General features: G+C 48.6%; 1 protein-coding gene across 1 annotated transcript in view; it reads left to right on the forward strand.

The window, feature by feature from the left end:
- The first annotated feature begins 428 nt into the window (after window positions 1-428).
- raver2 (ribonucleoprotein, PTB-binding 2) overlaps window positions 429-18,074 on the forward strand; it is a 134,118-nt gene continuing 116,472 nt past the window's right edge. The window contains exon 1 of the mRNA XM_031785636.1: window positions 429-903. Coding sequence (XP_031641496.1) covers window positions 655-903 — 249 coding nt within the window. The 5' untranslated portion in view covers window positions 429-654. The remainder of the gene's footprint in view (window positions 904-18,074) is intronic.

Raw genomic sequence — 18,074 nt, forward strand, 5'->3', positions numbered from 1 at the left:
GAAAGGTGGCATCCTATGACAGTGCCACGTTGAACGTCTCTGAGCTCTTCAGTAAGGCCATTCTACTGCCAGTGTTTGTCTATGGAGATTGCATGGTTTTGTACTCTATTGTATACACCTGTCAGCAACAGATGTGGGGGAAATAGCTAAATCCAGTAATGTGAATGGTTTGTCCACATACTGTTGGAGAGCAATGTTTCTTTGAAAAAAGTATGTATGCATTATGCTTTATCATAAAACGAATTATGCAACCTGTAGGCTAGTTGATTGTCCTCTTCTCAGTATTGGATATTTTTATTTTATTTCACCTTTATTTAACCAGGTAGGCTAGTTGAGAACAAGTTCTCATTTGCAACTGCGACCTGGCCAAAGGTCAACGTGCTTATTGAGAGGTAGCATTAGTTCATTAGCCATGGGGTATAGTCTACCACAGGATGGCGATACAATACTCGTTATTGTTTCATAGTGCCCACTTATACATTTTGTAAACGGTGGGGGTCGCCAATCGTCCGGGGTAGCCTACAGTAGCGCGCCGGTGCCTGGTTTCATGTGCGTACCTTTCCCGTCTGCTCTCTCTCACTCAGATGGGAGCGACAAAAACACAGACGCCCACCTATCACTGCCTCCACTCACTTTCTATCACAGCAACTCAAGATGGCGGCAGCTTCCTCCATCCAGCCGCCAACCGTTCACTCTTTGAACCAGGAAAGTGAACATTTCCCTGATTCTGACAGCCCGGAGAGCCGGCAGGATGAGGACGCAGCATCCGAGGGGACCAGTCTCAGAGACTTACCCGATTTGGAACGGGAGGAAATTGAGAAGAGGCTAGAGAAAACTCGCCGCGAGCTGAGCAACAGGAGGAAAATCCTCATTAAAAACCTTCCACAAGATACAACCAACCAGGTAGCCTACCCTTTTCTGTATTCTGACAGATGGAGTGAAAGTTGTTTTGTTGCGCTACTCTTGCGGCTCTCTGGAAGTTTAACATAATTTCAGGGGTGCTAATATGCAATACTTTGCTATACTTATGTGTAGTTAAATTTGGACCAAAATGAATATTGGGCCTAATTAACTTAAAACGGTTTGAGAAATCCATTACTTTTGCTGCGAGTATTGTCGAGGCTCTGCGACCTGCCACTCTCATTCGATATCCATATTACTGTTAAATAGTAGAAGTTTGTAATGCATCAGTCAATTCCTACAAAGACAGTTATACAATGTAAATGCTGAAAGGCATTTAACTATGGACGCGCACCGGGCTTGTTATATTTTGTTGTTACAATGTAGCGAGGAAAGATATCAGACAGTGGCCTCGAGTTTGTTAATCATTTCTACAATGTGACCAATGCACACAAATATTTGCCAGTAGCTTACAATTTAGCAAATAGAAGCGAAGCCAAGAACAATGTTATGCCTTTGTTTATATGCGTAGACATCCACTTCACATTAAACTTTTTAGTTTGTCTGATATGGGCTATTTGGTTTGAATTTTGCGACATGACAACCAAATCGTGCATTACAATATGTTAATCCTGATTACGCAGTACGACCATATCATAATACTACAACTATCCAATATACAGTATATTAAGTTATAAGGGAATGTCGTTGCACGTCAAACCATTGATTTTAAAACACACACACACAGTCTGCACCACAGTTCCCATGTGAGTAAGTCGGTTTTCCCAGAATCCACACACACAGGAGAGAGCAACATATTTAAACAGATCCACTCTGCTGTATCCACCATAAGGAGGCTGCAAGGTTGATGGAAATTGAAAACCATCTCTGGCTTATGTAACCTGTCTGCTATCCCCCATCATCCCCCATCATCCCCCATCCTCTCCATATCAGCTCCTCAACCCCAGCCCCCAGCCCACCCCAGCCCCCAGATTCCTCCAAACCTGAAGCTCGGCAATTCAGGCCAAAGTGTTCAATTTTGGTTTCATCAGATCAGAGAATCTTGTTTCTCATGGTCTGAGAGTCCTTTAGGTGCCTTTTGGCAAACTCCAAGCGGGCTGTTATGTGCCTTTTACTGAGGAGTGGCTTCCGTCTAGCCACTCTACCATAAAGGCCTGATTGGTGGAGTGCTGCAGAAATGGTTGTTCTTCTAGAAGTTTCTCCCATCCCCACAGAGGAACTCTGGAGCTCTGTCAGTGACCATCGGGTTCTTGGTCACCTCTCTGACCAAGGCCCTTCCCAGCCAATTGCTCAGTTTGGCCGGTTGGCCAGCTTTAGGAAGAGTCTTGGTGGTTCCAAACTTCTTACATTTAAGAATGGTGGCCACTGTGTTCTTGGAGACCTTCAATGTTGCAGACATTTTTTAGTACCCTTCCCCAGATCTGTGCCTCGACACAATCCTGTCTCGGAGCTCTACGGACAATTCCCCTTCAACCTCATGACTTGGTTTTTACTCTGACATGTACTGTGAGACCTTAAATAGACAGGTGTGTGCCTTTCCAAATCATGTCCAATCAATTGAATTTACCACAGGTGGACTCCAATCAAGTTGTAGAAACATCTCAAGTATGATCAATGGAAACAGGATGCACCTGAGCTCAATTTCGAGTCTCATAGGAAAGGGTCTGAATACTGTAAATAAAGTATTTATTTTTTATACATTTGCAAAAAAATCATCTGTACCTGTTTTCACTTTATTATATGGGGTATTATGTGCAGATTGATGAGGAAATGATTTTATTAAATCATTTTTAGAATAAGGTTGTAACGTAACAAAATGTGGAAAAAGGGAAGGGGTCTGAATACTTTCCGAATGCACTGTATAGATGGTTTCTGTTCCATCAACCAGTCCTCTCTTACAAAAGAGATTTCATCTCCGTGAGACTAACCTGGATAAATAAAGGTTAAGTAGAAACAAATGAGAGTGGGGCAGAATACAGGGTGGGGGTGGGGAGGTTAAGGGGTGAGGTGGAAGGGATGGGGAGGATGAGGCATCAAACTACCCACTCACCTCCTGTCAGCTAAGCTGTTCAAATATTTAGAGCTTCTGGAACAGGTGAGACTCATGCAGGTGGTGTGTATGTCACCTTCTTTACCCAGCCCTCTCCTGGATAGCACTGCTGCATGTGTCAATAGCAGATGTTGTCAAATCTGCCCCTCAAAGAACAAGACACACTCTTCATCACCACCTTGCACACACAACACACACTCAATATCACATGCACAAACATACACAAAACCCCACGCACAAACAAACACAAACGCAAGCCTGCATACAAATCCATTATTTTGAAGAGGTCATTATTGTATTGATATAATGGGTATCCTACTCCCTGAGTAGCTCCCTAAGAGGACTGAAATAGCTGACAGGGAGCTGAGTGGTGCAGCATGCCTGACTCTGAGCCTGGGTGTAGAAGTCTGTTGTAGAGATGACTGACTGTTGTAGAGCTAGCTGCCTGGCTGACTGTTTTAGAGCTAGCTGCCTGGCTGCCTGTTGTAGAGCTCGCTGCCTGGCTGACTGTTGTAGAGCTATCTGCCTGATTGACTGTTGTAGACCTAGCTGCCGGCTGGCTGTTGTAGAGCTAGCTGCCTGGTTGGCTGTTGTAGAGCTAGCTGCCTGGCTGACTATTGTAAAGCTCGCTGCCTGGCTGGCTGTTGTAGAGCTAGCTGCCTGGCTAGCTGCCTGGCTGACTGTTGTAGAGCTAGCTGCCTGGCTGACTGTTGTAGAAGTAGCTGCCTGGCTAGCTGGCTGTTGTAGAGCTAGCTGCCTGGCTAGCTGCCTGGCTGACTGTTGTAGAGCTAGCTGCCTGGGTAGCTGCTTGGCTGGCTGTTGTAGAGCTAGCTGCATGGCTAGCTGCCTGGCTGACTGTTGTAGAGCTAGCTGCCTGGCTAGCTGCCTGGCTGACTGTTGTAAAGCTAGCTGCCTGGCTGGCTGTTGTAGAGATAGCTGCCTGGCTGACTCTTGTAGAGCTAGCTGCCTGGCTGACTCTTGTAGAGCTAGCTGCCTGGCTGACTCTTGTAGAGCTAGCTGCCTGGCTGACTCTTGTAGAGCTAGCTGCCTGGCTGACTCTTGTAGAGCTAGCTGCCTGGCTGACTCTTGTAGAGCTAGCTGCCTGGCTGACTCTTGTAGAGCTAGCTGCCTGGCTGACTCTTGTAGAGCTAGCTGCCTGGCTGACTCTTGTAGAGCTAGCTGCCTGGCTGACTCTTGTAGAGCTAGCTGCCTGGCTGACTCTTGTAGAGCTAGCTGCCTGGCTGACTCTTGTAGAGCTAGCTGCCTGGCTGACTCTTGTAGAGCTAGCTGCCTGGCTGACTGTTGTAGAGCTCGCTGCCTGGCTGACTATTGTAGAGCTCGCTGCCTGGCTGGCTGTTGTAGAGCTAGCTGCCTGGCTAGCTGCCTGGCTGACTGTTGTAGAGCTAGCTGCCTGGCTGACTGTTGTAGAAGTAGCTGCCTGGCTAGCTGCCTGGCTGGCTGTTGTAGAGCTAGCTGCCTGGCTAGCTGCCTGGCTGACTGTTGTAGAGCTAGCTGCCTGGGTAGCTGCTTGGCTGGCTGTTGTAGAGCTAGCTGCATGGCTTGCTGCCTGGCTGACTGTTGTAGAGCTAGCTGCCTGGCTAGCTGCCTGGCTGACTGTTGTAAAGCTAGCTGCCTGGCTGGTTGTTGTAGAGATAGCTGCCTGGCTGACTGTTGTAGAGCTAGCTGCCTGGCTGACTGTTGTAGAGCTAGCTGCCTGGCTGACTGTTGTAGAGCTAGCTGCCTGGCTGACTGTTGTAGAGCTAGCTGCCTGGCTGACTGTTGTAGAGCTAGCTGTCTGGCTGACTGTTATAGAGCTAGCTGCCTGGCTGACTGTTATAGAGATAGCTGCCTGGCTGGCTGTTGTAGAGATAGCTGCCTGGCTGGCTGTTGTAGAGAGAGCTGCCTGGCTGGCTGTTGTAGAGAGAGCTGCCTGGCTGGCTGTTGTAGAGAGAGCTGCCTGGCTGGCTGTTGTAGAGAGAGCTGCCTGGCTGGCTGTTGTAGAGAGAGCTGCCTGGCTGGCTGTTGTAGAGAGAGCTGCCTGGCTGGCTGTTGTAGAGAGAGCTGCCTGGCTGGCTGTTGTAGAGAGAGCTGCCTGGCTGGCTGTTGTAGAGAGAGCTGCCTGGCTGGCTGTTGTAGAGAGAGCTGGCTGTTGTAGAGCTAGCTGGCTGGCTGTTGTAGAGCTAGCTGCCTGGCTGACTATTGTAGAGCTAGCTGCCTGGCTGGCTGTTGTAGAGCTAGCTGCCTGGCTGGCTGTTGTAGAGCTAGCTGCCTGGCTGGCTGTTGTAGAGCTAGCTGCCTGGCTGGCTGTTGTATAGCTAGCTGCCTGGCTGACTGTTGTTGAGCTAGCTGCCTGGCTGACTGTTGTTGAGCTAGCTGCCTGGCTGACTGTTGTAGAGCTAGCTGCCTGGCTGACTGTTGTAGAGCTAGCTGCCTGGCTGACTGTTGTAGGGCTAGCTGCCTGGCTGACTGTTGTAGAGCTAGCTGCATGGCTAGCTTCCTGGCTGACTGTTGTAGAGCTAGCTGCCTGGCTGACTGTTGTAGAGCTAGCTGCCTGGCTAGCTGCCTGGCTTACTGTTGTAGAGCTAGCTGCCTGGCTGACTGTTGTAGAGCTAGCTGCCTGGCTGACTCTTGTACAGCTAGCTGCCTGGCTGACTCTTGTAGAGCTAGCTGCCTGGCTGACTGTTGTAGAGCTAGCTGCCTGGCTGACTGTTGTAGAGCTAGCTGCCTGGCTAGCTGCCTGGCTGACTGTTGTAGAGTCAGCTGGTTGGCTAGCTGCCTGGCTTACTGTTGTAGAGCTAGCTGCCTGGCTTACTGTTGTAGAGCTAGCTGCCTGGCTGACTGTTGTAGAGCTAGCTGCCTGGCTGACTCTTGTACAGCTAGCTGCCTGGCTGACTCTTGTAGAGCTAGCTGAGGGGTGGTCTTTTGAGCAGCATGATGCCTGGTTACACACTGTGGTAGAGCACAGTCTCTATTCACACAGTTACATTCACTTTAACCACACGCCCACAGATCATGCGGGGGTGTGGTCCTGTGTGGCTCAGTTGGTAGAGCATGGTGCTTCAGAGCATGGTGCTACAGAGCATGGTGCTACAGAGCATGGTGCTTCAGAGCATAGTGCTTCAGAGCATGGTGCTACAGAGCATAGTGCTTCAGGGCATAGTGCTAAAGAGCATAGTGCTACAGAGCATAGTGCTACAGAGCATAGTGCTACAGAGCATAGTGCTACAGAGCATGGTGCTACAGAGCATAGTGCTACAGAGCATAGTGCTACAGAGCATAGTGCTACAGAGCATGGTGCTACAGAGCATGGTGCTACAGAGCATAGTGCTTCAGGGCATAGTGCTACAGAGCATAGTGCTTCAGGGCATAGTGGTACAGAGCATAGTGCTACAGAGCATAGTGCTACAGAGCATGGTGCTTCAGAGCATAGTGCTACAGAGCATTGTGCTACAGAGCATGGTGCTACAGAGCATAGTGCTACAGAGCATAGTGGAGACACAGAGTGGAGGGAGACAGAGAGAGACACAGAGTGGAGGAAGACAGAGAGTCACAGTTTGGAGGGAGACAGAGAGACACAGAGTGGAGGGAGACAGAGCGAGACACAGAGTGGAGGGAGACAGAGAGAGACACAGAGTGGTGGGAGTGAGAGAGAGGAGAGACAGAGATAGTAGGGAAATAGAGAGAAAGGAAGGAGGGGGGAGGAAAGAGCGAGAGAGAGAGAGGGGGAGAGAGAGAGAAAGGATGGAGGAGTGGGGGAAGAGAGCGAGAGGAGTGGAGGGAGACCGAGAGAGAGACAGAGTGGAGGGAGTGAGAGAGAGGGGAGACAGAGATAGTAGGGAAAGAGAGAGAAAGGAAGGAAGGGGGAGGAAAGAGCGAGAGAGAGAGAGGGGGAGAGAAAGAGAGAGAGAGAGAGAGAGAGAGAGAGAGAGAGAAATGATGGAGGAGTGGGGGAAGAGAGCAAGAGGAGTGGAGGTAGACAGAGAGAGAGACAGAATGGAGGGAGACCGAGAGAGAGACAGAATGGAGGGAGACCGAGAGAGAGACAAAGTGGAGGGAGTGAGAGAGAGGGGAGACAGAGATAGTAGGGTGAGAGAAAGGAAGGAGGGGGAGTGGAGGGAGACAGAGAGAGCGAACGAGTGGAGGGAGTGAGAGAGGAGACAGAGATAGTAGGGTGAGAGAAAGAGAGATAGAGGAAGGAGGGAGTCGACAGACAGAGAGAAAGGACGGAGTAGAGAGAGCGACAGAAGTCTGCTGCAGAGTTTTTTTCTGGATCAAAATGGGGTTTAGGTGGTGTGAAACCCCAGCTTTTATTTTGGTGATTGTTAGTTTTCAAAGATGATCTTATTAAAAACAATTATTGGTCCATTATCTTTCCGCCCAAGACTTTTCAATGCAGAATTTTTTTTGAGTTGCCTACTACTGCCTACTGATCTGTAGCAGCCTGGCCTGTGGAGTGGAGGGAGAGACAGAGTGGAAAGCGAGGCAGGAGTTTGCTGCCTGCTGCTGGCCTGCTGTTATCCGTTGCCTGTCTGTCTCTGGCACTGGCTCAGAAGCTGCTATTGAGACTCACTCCCTGGTGGGATCAGTAGTTCTTTATATCATTGTAGTCCGATTCTGTGTTCATCCTCTTTTACAATTGTATATTTCGGAAGCTGGGACTGACCGTTGATATCAGTATAGTTCATGTACATTCTGACTGAAACACATGGGGTACACATGACATATTGTGACCCATCTTCCCACAGATATCCTTAGACTTTGTAAAGATCAGAAAACTGTAATTCCAATCATTCACAGAGCAGTTGAGGAATGGAATAACATGGTACTAAAGCTGCACATTTGAAAAGTATGTGTAGTTATGTAACACAAACCCTTTCATTCTGTATCTAATATCAGTGTACATTTGAAGTGGCTGTTATGAGTTGTAGAGTAAATGCACTTAGAAAGAATTGCAAGGTTCTAACATGTAGATAGCTTTGCCTTTGAAAGCCCATTGTAACCTCTGTGGTTGTAAAGGGGTTTTGCTTGTGGCAGATCTCTGTATAGCTCAGTGTGGTGGTTTCAGCTGGTGCCATGATATGTGAGGAGCCTCTGCCTTGCTGCTTGTGTGGTGTGCTGCTGAGGCGGTAGTGTGCCGCTGTGCCCACCTGAGCCCTGAGCTCCAGGGACAAACAGAGATGGGGAAAGATCAGACGAATTGACCGGAAAACGAGACCTGTCCTTGGGCATGCCACCTGCCGCTGATGCTTCTCCTCTCACAGAACCATGACTGGAGAGAGCTAGAGAGAGAGAGGAGAGAGCTAGCGAGAGAGAGGAGAGAGCTAGCGAGAGAGAGAGAGGAGAGAGCTAGTGAGAGAGAGGAGAGAGCTAGTGAGAGAGAGGAGAGAGCTAGTGAGAGAGAGGAGAGAGCTAGTGAGAGAGAGGAGAGAGCTAGCGAGAGAGAGGAGAGAGCTAGCGAGAGAGAGGAGAGAGAGGAGAGAGCTAGTGAGAGAGAGGAGAGAGCTAGCGAGAGAGAGGCGAGAGAGAGAGAGAGAGGAGAGAGCTAGTGAGAGAGGAGAGAGCTAGCGAGAGAGAGGAGAGAGCTAGAGAGAGAGAGGAGAGGGCTAGAGAGAGAGAGGAGAGGGCTAGCGAGAGAGAGGAGAGAGCTAGCGAGAGAGAGGAGAGAGCTAGCGAGAGAGAGGAGAGAGCTAGCGAGAGAGAGGAGAGAGCTAGAGAGAGGAGAGAGCTTGCGAGAGAGAGGAGAGAGAGAGGAGAGAGCTAGCGAGAGAGATGAGAGAGCTATCGAGAGAGAGGAGAGAGCTAGCGAGAGAGAGGAGAGAGCTAGCGAGAGAGAGGAGAGGGCTAGAGAGAGAGAGGAGAGGGCTAGCGAGAGAGAGGAGAGAGCTAGCGAGAGAGAGGAGAGAGCTAGCGAGAGAGAGGAGAGAGCTAGCGAGAGAGAGGAGAGAGCTAGAGAGAGAGAGGAGAGAGCTTGCGAGAGAGAGGAGAGAGCTTGCGAGAGAGAGGAGAGAGCTTGCGAGAGAGAGGAGAGAGCTAGCGAGAGAGAGGAGAGAGCTAGAGAGAGAGGAGAGAGAGAGGAGAGCGCTAGAGAGAGAGAGGAGAGCGCTAGAGAGAGAGAGGAGAGAGCTAGAGGAGAGAGCTAGAGAGAGGAGAGAGCTAGAGAGAGAGAGGAGAGAGCTAGAGAGAGAGAGGAGAGAGCTAGAGAGAGAGAGGATAGAGACCGAGAGGAGAGAGCTAGAGAGAGAGAGTAGAGAGCTAGAGAGAGAGGAGAGAGCTAGAAAGAGAGATAGGAGAGAGCTAGAGAGAGAGAGGAGAGAGCTAGAGAGAGGAGAGCGCTAGAGAGAGAGGAGAGAGAGGAGAGAGAGAGAGAGAGAGAGAGAGCGTGCTAAGGAGAGGAGTTAGTGGTTAGACCTTTGAGAGACTAAAGTCAAGGACAGAGAAACAAAGAGAGATGCAACTGTGAAAAAGGGGGTCAGAGAGAGGGAGGGAGTGAGAGATTGTATGTACATGAGCATGTTCTTGTTCTCTCTGGGTAATAGAACACTGCATGAACATTTCATTAGACAGACTAGTAGCAGAGCAGAGGGGCATGAGGAGAGGAGACAGAGTTGTTAAACCCTCATTGATGCCACAGTAGAAAAGCCTTTGAGCCCGACCTTTCTGTGAGTTGTCCTATGAAGTGAGACTATTTAGCCTTGTGTGTGATCTGTGCCATGCTCTAGTGAGCCACCTGTCTTACACTGTTGAGGAAGTCCCCTGTCTTACACTCTGTTGAGGAAGTCCCCTGTCTTACACTCTGTTGAGGAAGTCACCTGTCTTACATTCTGTTGAGGAAGTCACCTGTCTTACACTCTGTTGAGGAAGTCCCCTGTCTTACACTCTGTTGAGGAAGTCCCCTGTCTTACACTCTGTTGAGGAAGTCCCCTGTCTTACACTCAGTTGAGGAAGTCCCCTGTATTACACTCTGTTGAGGAAGTCCCCTGTATTACACTCTGTTGAGGAAGTCCCCTGTCTTACACTCTGTTGAGGAAGTCACCTGTCTTACACTCTGTTGAGGAAGTCACCTGTCTTACACTGTTGAGGAAGTCCCCTGTCTTACACTCTGTTGAGGAAGTCACCTGTCTTACACTGTTGATGAAGTCCGCTGTCTTACACTCTGTTGAGAAAGTCCCCTGTCTTACACTCTGTTGAGAAAGTCCCCTGTCTTACACTGTTGAGGAAGTCACCTGTCTTACACTGTTGATGAAGTCCGCTGTCTTACACTCTGTTGAGAAAGTCCCCTGTCTTACACTGTTGAGGAAGTCACCTGTCTTACACTGTTGAGGAAGTCCCCTGTCTTACACTCTGTTGAGGAAGTCACCTGTATTACACTCTGTTGAGGAAGTCACCTGTCTCACACTGTTGAGGAAGACACCTGTCTCACACTGTTGAGGAAGTCACCTGTCTTACACTGTTGAGGAAGTCCCCTGTCTTACACTCTGTTGAGGAAGTCCCCTGTCTTACACTCTGTTGAGGAAGTCCCCTGTCTTACACTCTGTTGAGGAAGTCACCTGCCTTACACTGTTGAGAAAGTCACCTGTCTTACACTCTGTTGAGGAAGTCCCCTGTCTTACACTCTGTTGAGGAAGTCCCCTGTCTTACACTCTGTTGAGGAAGTCCCCTGTCTTACACTGTTGAGGAAGTCCCCTGTCTTACACTGTTGAGGAAGTCACCTGTCTTACACTCTGTTGAGGAAGTCACCTGTCTTACACTGTTGAGGAAGTCCCCTGTCTTACACTGTTGAGGAAGTCACCTGTCTTACACTCTGTTGAGGAAGTCACCTGTCTTACACTGTTGATGAAGTCCACTGTCTTACACTCTGTTGAGGAAGTCACCTGTAATACACTCTGTTGAGGAAGTCACCTGCCTTACACTGTTGAGAAAGTCACCTGTCTTACACTCTGTTGAGGAAGTCCCCTGTCTTACACTCTGTTGAGGAAGTCCCCTGTCTTACACTCTGTTGAGGAAGTCCCCTGTCTTACACTGTTGAGGAAGTCCCCTGTCTTACACTGTTGAGGAAGTCACCTGTCTTACACTCTGTTGAGGAAGTCCCCTGTCTTACACTCTGTTGAGGAAGTCCCCTGTCTTACACTGTTGAGGAAGTCCCCTGTCTTACACTGTTGAGGAAGTCCCCTGTCTTACACTGTTGAGGAAGTCACCTGTCTTACACTGTTGATGAAGTCCACTGTCTTACACTCTGTTGAGGAAGTCACCTGTATTACACTCTGTTGAGGAAGTCACCTGCCTTACACTGTTGAGAAAGTCACCTGTCTTACACTCTGTTGAGGAAGTACCCTGTCTTACACTCTGTTGAGGAGGTCCCCTGTCTTACACTGTTGAGGAAGTCCCCTGTCTTACACTGTTGAGGAAGTCACCTGTCTTACACTCTGTTGAGGAAGTCACCTGTCTTACACTGTTGATGAAGTCCACTGTCTTACACTCTGTTGAGGAAGTCCCCTGTCTTACACTCTGTTGAGGAAGTCACCTGTCTTACACTGTTGATGAAGTCCACTGTCTTACACTCTGTTGAGGAAGTCCCCTGTCTTACACTCTGTTGAGGAAGTCACCTGTCTTACACTCTGTTGAGGAAGTCACCTGTCTTACACTGTTGAGGAAGTCACCTGTCTTACACTGTTGAGGAAGTCCCCTGTCTTACACTCTGTTGAGGAAGTCACCTGTCTTACACTGTTGAGGAAGTCACCTGTCTTATGCTCTGTTGAGGGAGTCAACTGTCTTACACTCTGTTGAGGAAGTCACCTGTCTTTACACTCTGTTGAGGAAGTCAACTGTCTTACACTCTGTTGAGGAAGTCACCTGTCTTACACTCTGTTGAGGAAGTTTCCCAGCGGCGTTTCCCTAAACTCGGTCCTTGGGACCCCAAGGGGGGCACGTTTTGGTTTTTGGCCCAGCGCTACACAAGAGATTCAAATAATCAACTAATCATCAAGCTTTAATTATTTGAATCAGCTGTGTAGAGCTAGGGAAAAAACCTGAACTGGCACCCCTTGTGGTCCTAAGGACTGAGTTTGGGAAATGCTGCTGTACAGTGCCCCACACTGGCTTGTGTGTTCCTACTCTACCCAGAGCTGAAACTCACAGACTGGCTGGCTGGAGGTGTGCTGGAGAGACCCTCTCTCACCCAGTCACCTACCACACACCTACTTTGAATCCCTCAGTCACTCCGTCTCTTTGACTCACATGGTCACTCTCCCTCTCACAGCGTAGACTTTGACTCCAAATCCCCTTAAACCACTGTCCTCTGTGTGTGTGTGCTTGTAAACCATTATATTAAGCCTCTGTGAGTGAAGGGGGCAGAAGGTGTGTGTGTGTGTGTGTGTGTGTGTGTGTGTGTGTGTGTGTGTGTGTGTGTGTGTGTGTGTGTGTGTGTGTGTGTGTGTGTGTGCGTGCGTGTGTTTAGGCTACAATAGAGAACAAGTTAAAAGCTGAAGTGTAAATGTATGAACATCTCTTCCTGTGTAATCCATTAGCCTTAGCTCATCATCTCTCAGTATCCTGCCCAGTTCTGCTCTACTTTGCTCTGGCCTGGTCACCTCGCCTGGCTGGCTGCCTGCCTGTGCTGTGTGTGCTCCTGCCTGGCTGGCTGGCTGCCTGCCTGTGCTGTGTGTGCTTCTGCCTGCCTGGCTGGCTGCCTGCCTGTGCTGTGTGTGCTCCTGCCTGCCTGGCTGCCTGCCTGCCTGCCTGTGCTGTGTGTGCTCCTGCCTGCCTGCCTGGCTGCCTGCCTGTGCTGTGTGTGCTCCTGCCTGCCTGGCTGCCTGCCTGCCTGTGCTGTGTGTGCTCCTGCCTGCCTGCCTGGCTGCCTGCCTGCCTGTGCTGTGTGTGCTCCTGCCTGCCTGGCTGCCTGCCTGCCTGTGCTGTGTGTGCTCCTGCCTGCCTGGCTGCCTGCCTGCCTGTGCTGTGTGTGCTCCTGCCTGGCTGGCTGGCTGCCTGTGTGTGCTCCAAATGGCACCTTATTCCTTATATGGTGCACTATCTTTGACCCGAGACCTATGGGCACTGCTGAAAAGTAGTGTGCTATAGAGGGAATTGGGTTCCATTTGGGACACACCCTGCCCAGATGTTTTTTCAAGGCCGATCAAATGTTTATGACTAGGATTGTGTGAGGAGAGACAAGAAATCGTGACGTATGTCTTAATCGATATCTCTGGTTATTGTGTGGGAAGGGCTTTCTCCTCATTTAAGACCCATTATCGTCTGTGGACCGAGATGCATTAAGAGGAGAGGGAGAAGGAGAGAAGGAGAGAGAGAGAGGTAGAAAGAGAAAGAGAGGAATAGATAGAGAGAAAGAAGACAGGAAAAAAAAAACAATGTTGATTGTATCTCTCTCTGAGCGGAGATGAGTTTAGATGGCTGCTCTCCATCAATTTGTCCCGAATGGCATCTTATTCCCTATGTAGTGCACTACTTTTGACCAGGGCTCATATACTGTACAGTAGGGCTCTGGTTAAAACAAGAAGTGCACTTTGTAGGGAATAGGGTGCCATTTGGAATTGTGCCAGAGAGTGTTTTCTCTCAGTAAGAGGAACAGACAGAATAGAAGTATACCCACTCTGTTTACTGCTAACTAAGTTAAGACTGTAGCTCTCAGGACTGTGCTGTTTAATGTCAGACTCCTACCGACACAGCAGGACACAGATAGGAGTCACTCACAACCAAGCAGAGACACACACTGTGGGGACTGTAGCTCTCAGGGCAGGACTGTGCTGTTTAATGTCAGACCCCTGCCGACACAGCAGGACACAGATAGGAGTCACTCACAACCAAGCAGAGACACACACTGTGGGGACTGTAGCTCTCAGGACTGTGCTGTTTAATGTCAGACTCCTGCCGACACAGCAGGACACAGATAGGAGTCACTCACAACCAAGCAGAGACACACACTGTGGGGACTGTAGCTCTCAGGGCAGGACTGTGCTGTTTAATGTCAGACCCCTGCCGACACAGCAGGACACAGATAGGAGTCACTCACAACCAAGCAGAGACACACACTGCGGGGACTGGAGCTGGTGGGCTGATGCTTTGGGACCACTGTCTTTCCTCAAAATGTGACGACGGAGCAGTGTAGAAATAGCACAGCACGCGACGGCTCAGCACATCATGACTTTGTCTGACACAGCACGCATGTTTAAAGTGTGTCATGCGGTCTGAACTGTCTCAGGCAGCGATGTGTTTTACAGGATGTGGACATGGGGCTTCAGAGTGGCTTAATGGAGGTTTGTCCGCAGCCTAGTTCTGCTGCAGGAGGGACCCTCTCTGCCTTTACCCTCCCTCCACCCATCACCCATCTGTGAGCACAGAGACTAACAAGTTTGAGTAAATACAACAACACTGTTTAATCTCACTCCAGACAGACAGGGAAGCATACCACTGTGCATGGCCTTAAAAGGAGAGTGCGAGTAAGAGAGAGAGGGAAGGAGGAGGAGGAGGAGAGAGAAGAGGAAGGGGATTCTGTGCTGGATGTACAGCTCTACCCTCCCCATCTCTCGCTCTGTCACTCTCTCTCTCTCTCTCTCTCTCTCTCTCTCTCTCTCTCTCTCTCTATTTCTCTCGCTTGAAGTGCTTTGATTTCCTCTAACATCCCATAAAAGCTGCTCTGTTTTTAGCTACCAGTGACCCAGCGTGGGTGTGTGTGGCCTGCTGCTGAGGTGAAACAACGCATGCCTCTCTCTGCCTCTCTCTGTTAAATACAGTCCATACATCTACTGTCAGGCAGCAGTTCCCCAGAGACCAGCCATACATCTTCTGTCAGGCAGCAGTTCCCCAGAGACCAGCAATACATCTTCTGTCAGGCAGCAGTTCCCCAGAGACCAGCCATACATCTTCTGTCAGGCAGCAGTTCCCCAGAGACCAGCCATACATCTTCTGTCAGGCAGCAGTTCCCCAGAGACCAGCCATACATCTTCTGTCAGGCAGCAGTTCCCCAGAGACCAGCCATACATCTTCTGTCAGGCAGCAGTCCCCAGAGACCAGCCATACATCTTCTGTTAGGCAGCAGTTCCCCAGAGACCAGCCATACATCTTCTGTCAGGCAGCAGTTCCCCAGAGACCAGCCATACATCTTCTGTCAGGCAGCAGTTCCCCAGAGACCAGCCATACATCTTCTGTCAGGCAGCAGTTCCCCAGAGACCAGCCATACATCTTCTGTCAGGCAGCAGTTCCCCAGAGACCAGCCATACATCTTCTGTCAGGCAGCAGTTCCCCAGAGACCAGCCATACATCTTCTGTCAGGCAGCAGTTCCCCAGAGACCAGCCATACATCTTCTGTCAGGCAGCAGTTCCCCAGAGACCAGCCATACATCTTCTGTCAGGCAGCAGTTCCCCAGAGACCAGCCATACATCTTCTGTCAGGCAGCAGTTCCCCAGAGACCAGCCATACATCTTCTGTCAGGCAGCAGTTCCCCAGAGACCAGCCATACATCTTCTGTCAGGCAGCAGTTCCCCAGAGACCAGCCATACATCTTCTGTCAGGCAGCAGTTCCCCAGAGAGCAGCCATACATCTTCTGTCAGGCAGCAGTTCCCCAGAGAGCAGCCACAAATCTTCTGTCAGGCAGCAGTTCCACAGAGACCAGCCACACATCTTCCCCCAGGCAGCAGGCAGGCACCACTACCTCCACGGTTCAAATGGAGGTATACTATAAGCTATATAGTCTTGCCCTTCAATGAACACAGAGGGTACAGTATGCATGTCGGTCTCTCTTGGCTCAAAGTAGAGAGATTGACTGCACTAATTCTTGTTTTTGTGAGAAATATTAATGTGTTGAAAATTCCACATTTTCTGTATAATCAACTTACATATAGCTCTGACAGTACTTACTTACCCCACCAAACATGCCACCAGGGGTCTCCAGGTCAAGAACAAATTCAAGAAAATATACAGTTGTGACCAAAAGTTTTGAGAATGACACAAATATACATTTTCACAAAGTCTGCTGTATGATGGCAATTTGCATATACTCCAGAATGTTATGAAGAGTGATCAGATGAATTGCAATTAATTGCGAAGTCCCTCTTTGACATGCAAATGAACTGAATCCCCCAAAAACATTTCCACTTCATTTCAGCCCTGCCACAAAAGGACCAGCTTACATCACGTCAGTGATTTTCTCGTTAACCTGTCTAGGACTGGGGTTCCCTCGCCAACAGCCAATGAAATTGCAGGGCGCCAAATACAAATCAACAGAAATCTCATTAATCAAATTTCTCAAACATACAAGTATTAGGCACCATTTTAAAGATAAAATTCCTGTAAATCCAGCCACAGTGTCTGATTTAAAAAATGCTTTACAGGGAAAGCTCCACAAACGATTATGTTAGGTCACCACCAAGCCACAGAAAAACCCAGCCATTTTTCCAGCCAAAGAGAGGAGTCACAAAAAGCACAAATAGAGATCAAATTAATCACTAACCTCTGATGATCGTCATCAGATGACACTCATAGGACTTCATGATAACCAATACATGTATGTTTTGTTCGATAAAGTGCATATTTATATCAAATAATCTCATTTTACATTGGCGCGTTACGTTCAGTAGTTCTAAAACATGCGGTGATTGTGCAGAGGGCCACATGAATTCACAGAAATACTCATTATAAATGTTGATGAAAGTGTTATGCATGGAACTTTACATACACTTCTCCTTAATGCAACTGCTGTGTCAGATTTCTAAAAAACTTTACGGAAAAAGCATAATCTGAGTACTGCATTCAGAGCCCAAACCAGACAAAAGATACAGTGCCTTGCGAAAGTATTCGGCCCCCTTGAACTTTGCGACCTTTTGCCACATTTCAGGCTTCAAACATAAAGATATAAAACTGTATTTTTTTGTGAAGAATCAACAATTGGGACACAATCATGAAGTGGAACGACATTTATTGGATATTTCAAACTTTTTTAACAAATCAAAAACTGAAAAATTGGGCGTGCAAAATTATTCAGCCCCTTTACTTTCAGTGCAGCAAACTCTCTCCAGAAGTTCAGTGAGGATCTCTGAATGATCCAATGTTGACCTAAATGACTAATGATGATAAATACAATCCACCTGTGTGTAATCAAGTCTCCGTATAAATGCACCTGCACTGTGATAGTCTCAGAGGTCCGTTAAAAGCGCAGAGAGCATCATGAAGAACAAGGAACACACCAGGCAGGTCCGAGATACTGTTGTGAAGAAGTTTAAAGCCGGATTTGGATACAAAAATATTTCCCAAGCTTTAAACATCCCAAGGAGCACTGTGCAAGCGATAATATTGAAATGGAAGGAGTATCAGACCACTGCAAATCTACCAAGACCTGGCCGTCCCTCTAAACTTTCAGCTCATACAAGGAGAAGACTGATCAGAGATGCAGCCAAGAGGCCCATGATCACTCTGGATGAACTGCAGAGATCTACAGCTGAGGTGGGAGACTCTGTCCATAAGACAACAATCAGTCGTATATTGCACAAATCTGGCCTTTATGGAAGAGTGGCAAGAAGAAAGCCATTTCTTAAAGATATCCATAAAAAGTGTCGTTTAAAGTTTGCCACAAGCCACCTGGGAGACACACCAAACATGTGGAAGAAGGTGCTCTGGTCAGATGAAACCAAAATTGAACATTTTGGCAACAATGCAAAACGTTATGTTTGGCGTAAAAGCAACACAGCTCATCACCCTGAACACACCATCCCCACTGTCAAACATGGTGGTGGCAGCATCATGGTTTGGGCCTGCTTTTCTTCAGCAGGGACAGGGAAGATGGATGGAGCCAAATACAGGACCATTCTGGAAGAAAACCTGATGGAGTCTGCAAAAGACCTGAGACTGGGACGGAGATTTGTCTTCCAACAAGACAATGATCCAAAACATAAAGCAAAATCTACAATGGAATGGTTCAAAAATAAACATATCCAGGTGTTAGAATGGCCAAGTCAAAGTCCAGACCTGAATCCAATCGAGAATCTGTGGAAAGAACTGAAAACTGCTGTTCACAAATGCTCTCCATCCAACCTCACTGAGCTCGAGCTGTTTTGCAAGGAGGAATGGGAAAACATTTCAGTCTCTCGATGTGCAAA

The sequence above is a fragment of the Oncorhynchus kisutch genome, linkage group LG13 (genome assembly GCF_002021735.2).
Source record: "Oncorhynchus kisutch isolate 150728-3 linkage group LG13, Okis_V2, whole genome shotgun sequence".
Lineage (NCBI taxonomy): Eukaryota > Metazoa > Chordata > Actinopteri > Salmoniformes > Salmonidae > Oncorhynchus > Oncorhynchus kisutch.